This window comes from Neofelis nebulosa, chromosome 7 (assembly GCF_028018385.1).
Source record: "Neofelis nebulosa isolate mNeoNeb1 chromosome 7, mNeoNeb1.pri, whole genome shotgun sequence".
NCBI classification, from domain to species: domain Eukaryota; kingdom Metazoa; phylum Chordata; class Mammalia; order Carnivora; family Felidae; genus Neofelis; species Neofelis nebulosa.
In genome coordinates, this window is record NC_080788.1 from 72,032,195 (window position 1) to 72,044,783 (window position 12,589).

A 12,589-nucleotide genomic window follows, 5' to 3' on the forward strand; every position below is an offset into this window, starting at 1 on the left:
GTATCACATTCCTTCTGACTGAAAAATTAAACATTATTCATAGTGCAAGTTTACTTGGCAGTAAATTTTCTAAGTTTTGTTTTTATAAGAAAGTATATATTTCTCCTTCATTTTTCCCTGCTTTATTGAAGTATGATTGACAAATAAAATTTGTATATTTTAAGTCGCACAGCAAGTTTTTTAAGATATACAACATGATGATTTAATATATGTATACATTGTGAAATGATTACCACCTCAAGTTACTTAACACATTTCTCACTTTTCATACTTAATTGCATTGAGTCTATAGACGACCTATATAGATATAGGATGGGCATTTTAATAATATTAATTCTTCTAATCCATGAACAGGATATCTTTCCATCTGTTTGTGTCTTTCTTCAACTTCTTTCATCAATGTCCTAAAGTTTTCAGTGTATAGATCTTTCACCTCCTTAATTAAATTTATCCCTAGGTATTTTTACTTTTTGATGCTTGGAAGCAGGAGTGTTCCTGGTCCATGGCTGAGTTAAACAGCCATTTCAGGATCTACAGTTGGACCAAGCTCATAGGGCCTGCTTCAGGGACATGAACATGTGTCTACAACCCAGTCCCTTGGCATTACTAGGGCTAGAGCTGGGTCACAGGGCACTTCAGGGGCCATAGCCAGACTGAGGTTGGCAGGCACAGGCAAGTGTGACCCCTGCCATGTCCTTTGGTGGATGGATGGTGTTGGTGGTGAGACTAAGGCCAAATATAGTTTAGCCAAGTCCACAGAGAGATGGGGCTGTTTCTGAATCTATACTTAGGAACCAGGTTAGTGAGTCTGCCACCTGGGCATGGATCTGCCTACCCAAAATGGTCCTCTTTGATCATGGGCTGAACTGGGGTTTCACAATCTCTTATACAGATCTCAAAGCTTCCACTTTGTCTCATGTATGGCTGCCAAAGTATTGTTACTAAGGATGATACAAGGCCACCATTACCTTGATACCAAAGCCAAAAAAAGACACTACAAGAAAACTACTGCCTATATCCCCAATTAATATACATGCAAAGAATTTTCAACAAAATATTAAGAAACCAAATTCAACAATACACTAAAAGGATCATAAAACCATGATCAAGTGGGACTTATCCTTGGGACACAAGGATAGTTTGACATAAGCAAATCAATATACGTGATACACCACATTAACAAAATGAGGGATAAAAATCTTATGATCATCTCAATAGATGTAGAAAAACCATTTGAAAAAATACAGTACCCTTTCTTAAAAAAAACTCTTAAAAATGTGGGTATAGAAGAAATATACCTAAACATCATAAAAGCCATATATGACAAGCCCACAGCAAGCGTCATACTTAATGGTCAAAGATCAAAAGCTTTTCTGCTAAGATTAGAAACAAACAAAGGTGTCCACACTTACCATTCCTATTCAATGGTAGTCCTGGAAGTCCTAGTCAGAGCAATCAGTCAAGAAAAAGAAATAAAAGATATCCAAACCAGAAAAGAAGGTAAATTGTTTCTGCAGATTACATGATCACATATATAGGAAATCCTACAGACTCCACCAAAAAATTATTAGAACTATCAATAAATTGAATAAAATTGCAGGATAAAAAAATCAACATATGGAAATCAGTTGTGTTTATATATACTATGAAATATCTGAAAAATAAATAAAGAAAACAATCCTATTTACAATAGCATCGAAAACAATAAAATACTTAAGAATGAATTTAACCAAATAAGTGAAAGATCTGTACACTGAACACTATAAGACTTTGATGAAAGAAACTGAAAAAAGACAATGCAATCCCTATCAAAATTCCAATGGCATTTTTTAACAGAAAGAGGAAAAAAAAACCTAAAATTTGAATGGAACCACAAAAGATCCTGAATATGCAAAGCAATCCCAAGGAAGAACAAAGCTGGAGGCATCACACTTCCTGATTTCAAGCTATACTGCAAAGCTGTTGTAATAATCAAAACAGTAAGGATATTTGTACAAAAATAGACACAGAAGCATACAGAACAGAATAAGAGCCAAGAAATAAACCCTTACAAATATGGTCAGCTAATATTTAACAAAGGAACCAAGAATACTCAGTGGGGAAATGGTGTAGAGTATCACTGAACATCAAGTTCACTTAAAAGCTAACCCAAGATTTTCTCATTGGTCATCACTGTCACCTTTTCCTAGGAATCATATTTTAAAGAAGTGGTTAAAAAGAGCCCTCAGTGATACCACCTTACACCTGTCAGGATGGCTAACATTAACAACTCAGGCAACAACAGATGTTGGCAAGGATGCAGAGAAAGAGGATCTCTTTTGCATCGTTGGTGGCAATGCAAGCTGGTGCAGCCACTCTGGAAAACAGTATGGAGGTTCCTCAAAAAACTAAAAATAGGACTACGCTATGACCCAGCAATTGCACTACTAGGTATTTATCCAAGGGATACAGGTGTGCTGTTTCGAAGGGACACATGCACCCCCATGTACATAGCAGCACTATCAACAATAGCCAAAGTATGCAAAGAGCCCAAATGTCCATCGATGGATGAATGGATAAAGAAGATGTGGCATATATATATATATATATATATATATATATATATATATATACATATATATATATATATATACACACACACACCATATATATACATACACACAATGGAGTATTACTTGGCAATCAAAAAGAATGAAATCTTGCCGTTTGCGACTATGTGGATGGAACTGGAGGGTATTATGCTAAATGAAATTAGTCAGTCAGAGAAAGACAAAAATCATATGACTTCACTCATTTGAGGACTTGAAGAGACAAAACAGATGAACATAAGGGAAGGGAAACAAAAATAATATAAAAACAGGGAGGGGGACAAAACAGAAGAGACTCATAAATATGGAAAACAAACAGTTGTTGGAGGGGTAGTGGGAGGGGGGGATGGGCTAAATGGGTAAGGGGCATTAAGAAATCTACTCCTGAAATTATTGTTTCACTATATGCTAACTAATTTGGATGTAAATCTTAAAAAAAATAAAAATTAATTTTAAAAAAAGAACCCTCAGAAGAAACCTTTATTTTTTCAGAAGAAAAACAAAAGACTAACGATAAAAAAATCTCTTCTCGTGTTTGCACTGATTTCAAATTCCCCACTAGAAAGTGAAATCAAAATGAAAACTGACAATTTTACTACATTAGTCAATTAAATGACTTCTGCCATCTTGAATTTCAGTCACACAAGGCAGTTCCTATCTGGTACCGACTACCAGGTCATTACATTACAGAAAAATATAGTGAATTTAACTTTAAAGTTATTCACAAACATGTCTCAGTTTCAGAATTCAAATCATGGGCAAATTTTCCATTTATTTATGGCACTTATCTCCACTGAGGGTGATTCTTTAGTGGAATGAAATCTCTTCAATAGAAAGCATCCTGAAATTTACTCAGTATTTCCCCCTGGATTCTCTGTTTCACAACAGAGCTAATCTACTAGGAGCTAATCTACCAAAACCTGGATGAGCCTCAAAGACTGGAAAGAGGATGCACTCCAGGGGAAACATGAGGAAGTCTTCGAGTTTTAGAGTAATCCCTGAGAGGGATTAATCCCTGAGATTAAACACAGCTTTACATGTTACAAGATCTCAGTAAACTCGTAGAGAATACGCTTCTAGAGCCTCCAGAAATTAAGGAAGTCCAGCGAACCATATATAATGCCCTCACCTGGAGTTTTCCTCATCAAAGCCAGTGAAGAGAAGATGCCTATATGTTCAACTCCTCTGTGTCCATCCCTTTTTCCAAGCTGAGCCAGGAAATCCATCATTGTATGTAAGAAAAAGGGACTAATTGTCCATATTACAACCACTGCTGTGATATACTACAGGCTGCCTTTTACTCTGTAAATCTGATTAGTCATTTTTTCTTGGTAGTAGCACAGTGTGAACATTCCATATATGAATACGTGACATTTACATTCCTTGGGTAAAAAGTCATGCACCCTCTGTGAAGCTTATCTGTAAAACGAAACGTTAAAGTAGATTATCTGGACCATTTTTCCCCACTATTATTTTTTTATTATTAAGGACCATCTTCTGAAAATAATCTCACTTTCCAAGAGTAATTAGGTGTTATATTCTTCTCTAACACAAACTGAGAAGACAGTGTATCAAGCGAAGGACATTTGGAAGGAGGCTATTTAATCAAACTATTATTCTTGAGGTGGCCATCCAAGAATGCTGAGTTGATTGGTTGGTTAGTTTCTTGTGTTAGAAAGGAGGTATTGAAAAGCTAGGATTGTAGCTCATATAATGATTTATAAATGCCAAAAACGTGAAAATGGCATTTTTTTAATGGTATAAAATGGTAAATACACCATTCTAATGCCCTACCTATTCCCAGCAAGTACTTTTGGAGGCCTTAGAGGGTAGAGTGATACAGAACTTTATGAAGTCAGTTTATTTCATCAGTGGTTAAAATAAAAATTGATTACCCTGGCTTTTCAATTACATTCCCAACCCTTTGATTATCCTATTATACTTACCAACAGCTTCACCAAAGGCTACAGGAAAAATAATGTTTCTGCTAATAAATTTTACAGGGTACAGTTGCAGAAAAAAATGAAATTAAGTGTGAAGTTGTTGATTATAATGGAGAGTGTCCTGAAATGTTATTCACATTAAGAAGGCATGGCATGGCCCATTGTTTCAGAAAGAATCATAGGAAGCACAGATCTCAGGATTCTGATTCCTAGTTTGAATCTGTCAATCTGGACTTAGTTCCTGACCTGTAGCAGGGAAATTGATTTATTTATGCTTCATAAATAACAGTCTGGGAATTATCCATTGAGCACCTTATTCAGTGAAGGTGGTTAACAAATGTATTTCAAGTTCAACATTGATTGGAAAACTGTCCAACTTTAGAACTTGGGTGCTCAAGCCTCCTTTTTATGCTTCCTTAAAAACCACCAACAGGGGACTAGTGATACTAAAGTCCAGATCTTCTCCGTTCTTATTTGCTTTTCAAATTTCTTTATCTTCCATTCCTGACAGTTACATCTAGTGACCTCCACTAGACAAGGCAAGTGGTTTGACAAGTTTAACAAGAAAACTCAATATTGAAACTACCATTTTTAAGATTCTTACTCAGTGCTTTCTAATATTAATTAATTGCAAGATTACTCTGTTGTTTAAACACAAAACTTGGTACCTTTTTGTTCAATTCTTAAATACTATTGAAAAGTACATGCCTATCCAAATATTTGAAATTGCCCTCTCCCTTTCAGAAAACATAACTAACTATACCAGATAAAATTGCAGATAAAAATGCCATTCAATCTAAGATCCCTTTGCTTTTATCATCCAAAATTATTTACTAAATGAACTAAAACTTTGCACTGAAAACATAATGTTCTTTATTTTAACTAGGTAGGATCTGAATATGAAAACTAAGACAGTTCATTTTGTATAGTATGTGTAAAAACATGAAAATAAACACTTGCAAATAGAAATAATTCAAAATATTCTTATTCTTTAGAGCAAAGATATTTGATATGGTTGGTCTTCTGTATATTTTTTTAGGTGTCACTGAACTGTTGTGATACTTTAAAAGAAAATCTTTATGGGCACCTGGGTGGCTCAGAGAGTTAAGCATCTGACTTCAGTTCAGGTCATGATCTCATGGTTTGTGGGTTTGAGCCCCACATGCGGCTCACTGCTATCAGCGCACGGCCCACTCTGGATCCTCTGTCCCCCTCTCTCTTTGCCCCTGCCCTGCTTGCACTCTCTCTATATATATTCAAAAATAAATTTAAAAAAACATTTAAAAGAAAATCTTTAAAGGAAAATTTAAGAACAGCCGGAGAAAGGCCTTTGCCACCTGTGGTTCTCATTTAGTTGTGGTGTCTCTTTTTTATGGGACAGTCATGATAATGTATATGAGTCCTACATATGGCATCCCAACTTTGATGCAGAAGATCCTGACAGTGGCATATTCAATCTTCAATTGAATCTTGACTGAGGTGATGTCTGTGACAATTAATTCACTTGATTAGACTATCCTGAAAATCCAATGTCCTGGAGTAAGTTTTATCTCCATGAGTAAGTCAACTAATTTTGTTCTTTTGCCAAGGTTTAACCCAATATCACACCAGCTGTCCTCAAAATCTTTTTTTAACAAGGTAAGCTAAATAAGAGAAAATGGATGAGTTTGTTCATTGAAGATCCATAATCAGCTTAGAAAAACAAACCAAAATCATAAAAGGTCTTCTTAGGGATCAAAGAAATCAAAAAAGAAAGAAATTTTTCACATTGTACCACTAATGTGGAAAATTCTTGCTGCACTGCATTCTAGCAAAAGAAAACTAAGATTTAGAACCACAATCAATTCAAAATAAGGTGAGATTTATTCCCATCTAGTCTCAAAATATCTCATATTTTCCTGTAGAGCTTAAGTTCCCTTCTCAGTTAAGTTCTTGAGATATGTAGGAAGCAAAGAAACTTGTGTTACCCTCATGTTTTTCTTCTTCATAGGTTTAAGACCCATGAACAGGTCAGCAACACACATTCACCTTGTGACTGAGTTTATTCTCCTGGGGTTCCCTGGTTGCTGGGAGATACAGATTTTCCTCTTCTCACTCTTTTTGGTGGCTTATGTCTTGACGCTGCTGGGGAATGGAACCATTATCTGCGCAGTAAGATGGGACCCACGACTGCATACCCCAATGTACTTTCTGCTGGGAAATTTTGCCTTCCTTGAGATCTGGTATGCTTCATCCACGGTTCCTAACATGTTAGCCAACATTCTCTCCAAAACCAAGACCATTTCATTTTCTGCCTGCTTCCTCCAGTTCTACTTCTTCTTTTCCCTGGGCACAACTGAATGTCTCTTCCTGGCAGTAATGGCTTATGATCGGTACCTGGCCATCTGCCACCCACTACACTACCCCACCATCATGACTGGGAAACTCTGTAGAATTCTGGTGTCTCTCTGCTGGCTTACTGGATTCCTTGGCTACCCAATCCCCATTTTCTTCATCTCCCAACTCCCCTTCTGTGGATCCAATATCATTGATCATTTCCTGTGTGATATGGATCCACTGATGTCTCTGTCTTGTGCTCCAGCCCCCACTACTGAATTTGTTTTCTATACCCAGAGCTCCCTTGTTCTCTTTTTTACTATTATGTACATTCTTCGATCCTATACCTTGTTGCTCAGAGCTGTTTTTCAGGTCCCTTCTGCAGCTGGCCGGAGAAAGGCTTTTGCCACCTGTGGTTCTCATTTAGTTGTGGTGTGTCTTTTTTATGGGACAGTCATGGTAATGTATGTGAGTCCTACATATGGCATCCCAACTTTGATGCAGAAGATCCTGACAGTGGCATATTCAATAATGACTCCTCTCTTTAATCCCCTGATTTATAGTCTTCGTAATAAGGACATGAAACTTGCCCTGAGAAACATCTTGTTTAGAATGAGAATTAGTCAAAATTCTTAAGCCAAAAATGTCCATACTTTCAAATTGCAGTAAAGAATAAGTTGGAGATGTGAGTTGTTTTTTTTTTTAATAATCTTTTAGTTCTTACCCTCAGTAATTAAAAGCCTTTCTTTTTCTACTGGAAGTGTGCTCAGCTTACAAAGCTATGCTGACTACTAAAACCTAAATTCACTGTAATTCAATATGCAGTGAAATTTTTCTTTTTTTTTTTTTTAATGTTTTTTATTCATTTTTGGGACAGAGAGAGACAGAGCATGAACGGGGGAGGGGCAGAGAGAGAGGGAGACACAGAATCGGAAACAGGCTCCAGGCTCCGAGCCATCAGCCCAGAGCCTGACGCGGGGCTCGAACTCACGGACCGCGAGATCGTGACCTGGCTGAAGTCGGACGCTTAACCGACTGCGCCACTCAGGCGCCCCAAATTTTTCTAAAGCCTATCATAATTGGAGTGATAAAATGGGATTAATTTCTGAGAGAAGTTAGACTTCCCTGAAAGATATACCTTCAGTTTTAGGACAAGTCTAATGACCTTTACCAAATTATTAAAGGTGCAGTGATTTTTTTCAGTTGTTTTAGGTATAATTGATATACAAAAAGACCGCATATGTTTAATGTACATTAAAGGTGCAGTGGCTTTTAACTAGCCATGAGACCTTTCTATAATTTTTTTAATGTTTATTTATTTTTGAGAAAGAGAGACAGCATGGTCAGGGGAGGAGCAGAGAGAGAGGAAGACACAGAATCCAAAGTAGGCTCCAGACTCTGAGCTGTCTGCACAGAGTCTGACATGGGACTCTAACTCAGGAACCATTAGACCATGACCCGAGTTGAAGTTGGACGCCCAACTGAATGAGCCACCCAGGCTCCCCAAGACCTTTCTATAATTTTCAACAGACACTCATTTTTTATTCCTAGTCCAACAAGCTTATCTAAACACAGTTTCTCTATATTAAAAGAGAGGGGCAAAACTCTCTTGACCAATAGGAACTCTTCCAACAAATTTTCTTAGAGATATAGTTCCTTTGTGGTATGTTTGAAATAAAACTTAGATACAAGCTAAAATATAATTTGTTGAAGTTGCTTTTAACAGTTCTATTATTACATGTACCATGTTGTGGCATAATTTATTTACTTACGTGTACTCCTAAGAAAGCTCCTTGAAGACAGGAATTACCTTTTTTCCTTTGTGGATCCCAACCACACAGTGACAGAGAGGAAAGCAGCCCCTGGAACCAGGGAACTGGCCTGGCAATTATCACTCAAGGGTTAGTGCTGCCAGGAGCTGACCTAGCACTATCAGCCAAGCCTGCTGTATAAACCTGTTGAACATAAACAACTCCACAGAATGCCACCCTCGAACCAGGTCACTATGTGAATATGATAGATTAAGACAAAACAAGACCACTCCATAATTATGTCTGAGCACGGACAAAATCAAGAACACAGTCCCAACTATAAAAAATGACCAAATATCCCCCTCTTTAGGCTAATATGAGTGACTGCCACCTCTTTACCCAGTAAAGCTTCAGCCCAATTGCCTTCTAGATAAAAATTAAGATACCTAATCACAGGGGCACCTGGTTGGCTCAGTCAGTTAAGTGTCTGACTTCAGCTCATGTCATGATCTTGCAGTCCATGAGTTTGAGCACCACATTGGGTTCCGTGCTGATAGTTCAGAGCCTGGAACCTGCTTCAGATTCTGTGTCTCCCTCTCTCTCTCTGCCCCTCCCACACTCATACTCTCTCTCCCTCCCTCTCTCTCTCTCAAAAATAAATATTTAAACTTTTTAAAAATTTAATCTAAAAACAAAGATACCTGGGGCGCCTGGGTGGCGCAGTCGGTTAAGCGTCCGACTTCAGCCAGGTCACAATCTCGCGGTCCGTGAGTTCGAGCCCCGCGTCAGGCTCTGGGCTGATGGCTCAGAGCCTGGAGCCTGTTTCCGATTCTGTGTCTCCCTCTCTCTCTGCCCCTCCCCCGTTCATGCTCTGTCTCTCTCTGTCCCAAAAATAAATAAAAAACGTTGAAAAAAAAATTTAAAAAAATAAAAAAATAAAAAAAATAAAAAAAAAATAAAAACAAAGATACCTAATCATAGAATTTTCTTCCACTTTCTGACAGCATCCAGAGAAAACCTCTATTTCTTTACATTCTCCCCAAAGTCAATTAACACAAACCCAAATCATATAATAAATCCCTTCTAGCATCTTCCTATTGGATTCCCCATGTTCCTCATGGCATATTTCCTCCCTTGCTGCAAAAAGCCAATAAACTTATTTTTCTTCGACTATAGTATGTTCTTGATGGTCTTTGCATGACCATGAATCAACAACACTTTGATACCTAGTTAGAACTCAAAATGCTTGTTGAATACTTTTATCTCAATAATTTTACTTATGAAAGTAATATGCAGTTGTAACAAAGTCGATCAGTGAAGAAGTGTATAAAGATGATGTATTTCCCGCCTGCATTCTCATCCTCGCCAATCCGTCACTCTCCTCTTCAAAGTCAACATTCCTCAGTTCTCTGTCTGGCGTTCAACACACTTCATAGTATGGCTCCACTAATCCTACTTTGTTTTCCTTCTCTTCCCAAATGAACCCTCAGCTCTAGTCGGGCTACTCAACCACTCCATTCTCTACCCTCTCCACACTGTTGCTCAGGTTACTCTTTAAACCTGGAAAGCCTCACTTTGCCTCCTGCTATGCAACTGGACACTTAGATTCTTAGGGTCTTATTTTGTAAAATAGGTATGTAACTTATATCTTGAAAACAAGGTCTTAAGGATTAAACGAGACAATTTATATAAGGACCATAGCATAATAAAAGACACATAATAGATTCTCAGTACATGTTTGTTCCCCTTTCCTTCCTATCTTTCCAATCTGACCATGGATAGTTTGCTGGTTATTCCATCAGACTGTCACTATGCTCATGAAAACCTTTGTTTCCAAATAATACATATACATATTAATTTGTAACTAATGCATTAAAGTGAACACACTAGATTCAGACATTTATATACTGCCTTGTCTGCTAGCTATGACTTTGGGCAAGTTGCTTGAATGCCACAACTTCAGCTACTTCACTTGTAAAATAGGGTAGTAATAACAGCTATCTCAAAGGGGTATTATGAGTCAATACTTTATTCAAAAACTAATTTAATACTTTTTAAGCACTTTGCATTGTGCCTGGTAAACAGTATCACTCAATAAATATTTTTAACTCAAAAAGATGTAATAGTATCTTTTTAAAATTTTTTTTTAGTTTATTGATTTATTTAGAAAGGAGGGAGGGGCAGTGAAAGAGGGAGAGAGAGAGTCCCAACCAGGCTCCAGACTGTCAGTGCAGACCCAACACAGGGCTTGAATTCACAAACCATGAGATCATGACCTGAGCCGACATCAAGAGTTGGACCCTTAACTGACTGAGCCACCCAGGTGCTTCTAAAATATAATAGTATTTTTTAAAGACAGTACATATAATTTTACCTCATTCTATTTAAGACACAGTGTGTTCCACCAAACAAACATATCACAATTTGCTTATCAATTACTCACTTAAGACACTTTATTGCATCCAATATTTTATAATTAAAACAATGCTGTGACTTATGTCCTTGAATATATGTCTTTATATATTCACACCAGTATTCCAGAAATTAGAGATAGGATTCCTGGAATACAGGAAATGTATATTTTTAATTTTGAGAAATGCTTCTAAATAAGATATCTGCAAATAGTGTATGGCTCTTCAACAAATGGTGCTGGGACAACTAGATATCCACATGCAAAGAATGAAGTTGAACCCACATGCAAAAAATTCATTCAAAATGAATCAAAGACCTAAATGTAAGAGCTAAACCTATGAAACTCCTGGAAGAAAACATACATTTAAATTTTTGTGATCTTGGATTATGTGATTTTTAAGACATAATACCAAAAATACAAGCAATAAAAGAAAAAATAAATTAGACTTCATCAAAATTTTAAGATTTTTGTGCTTTGAACGATGCTATCAAAGTAAAAGTTCACAAAATGGGGAAAAATTATTTGCAGATCATGTATCTGGTAAGAGTCTATTATCCAGAATATATCAAGAACTCTTACAACTCAACAATAAAAACACAAATAGGGGGAGGAGTCAACATGATAGAGAAGTGGGGGGGGGGCTGAAATTCCCTCATCCCTCAAACACAGCAGTATTGAGGCCAGAAGACTTGGAATTCCAAGAATCCAGGCTACAGAGTGGCAGAAACATCTCCAGGGGCCCATGGAGACAGCTTGGCAGGATAGAGGTGCATGCTTGAAAATTGAAAGAGATAAAACAGGCAGCATAGGCACAGACTAAAGGGGAACCTCTTCGGTGGAGAGACAAAAGTAAGAGAAAGAAAGGCTGTGGAAGTGCGGGATTGTATTTGGACAAGAGAAAAACTTCTCCAGACCATGGACTGGGGTATGGATAAAAATGGAGAGCCAGTCTCTAACGTGCAAACAGCCTTAGGAGTGATGATCCAGGGTTGGCTCCACTTTTCCTGGGCCACAGCCACCCTAGGGGGCAGGAGGAGCCAGCCCCTGGCTCAGTAGTCAACTCAGAGGCCCAGTCAGAGAGAGCAGTCCCCTCCCCTTGAGTGAAAAGAAGGTAGATAGCCACTCCAAAGACAAAAGACCCTTCAGGTGCCAGCCAGAGGCCCTTTGTCAGTTGGGTGGAGTGACACTACTCCAGAACTGGGGTGGGAGGAGTGGAATCCTTTAAGAATCTCAGCGAGCACCTGGGAGCACATGAGACTGTGGAGTGGGACAAACCAGCCCGCTTGTGCCCACGGGGCACTATGAGGACTGCCTGAACAGTGTGGTTTGGAACACCTGGTCTAGGGAGGAGAGACTGGGTATGCCATTTTTCTCCAGGTCACCAACATGGTGGGGCTTCAGGAAACAGGAGAGCAGGCCCCCAGTGGAGATGGGACCTTCTTACACCAAACTCTGCCCCTCTGTGCCTGGCAACTGCCTGTCTACTGGAGAGAGATTGACATTGACCAAACCAGAAGGCCCCTCCTCCAGACCAGAACAGCCACCAGCTCCAAGGCATCATCAGACAATGGTCCAGGG

General features: G+C 38.2%; 1 protein-coding gene across 1 annotated transcript; it reads left to right on the plus strand.

Moving 5' to 3' along the window:
- Positions 1 to 6,502: 6,502 nt before the first annotated feature.
- On the plus strand, positions 6,503 to 7,483 carry LOC131518210 (olfactory receptor 11H4). The gene has a single exon (XM_058740802.1). The coding sequence runs from the start codon at positions 6,503 to 6,505 to the stop codon at positions 7,481 to 7,483; it is 981 nt and encodes a 326-aa protein (XP_058596785.1).
- Positions 7,484 to 12,589: the final 5,106 nt, after the last annotated feature.

Bases quoted from the DNA above. Each gene is read 5' to 3' on its own strand.
- LOC131518210 (XM_058740802.1), top strand. From the start codon at position 6,503: ATGTTTTTCTTCTTCATAGGTTTAAGACCCATGAACAGGTCAGCAACA.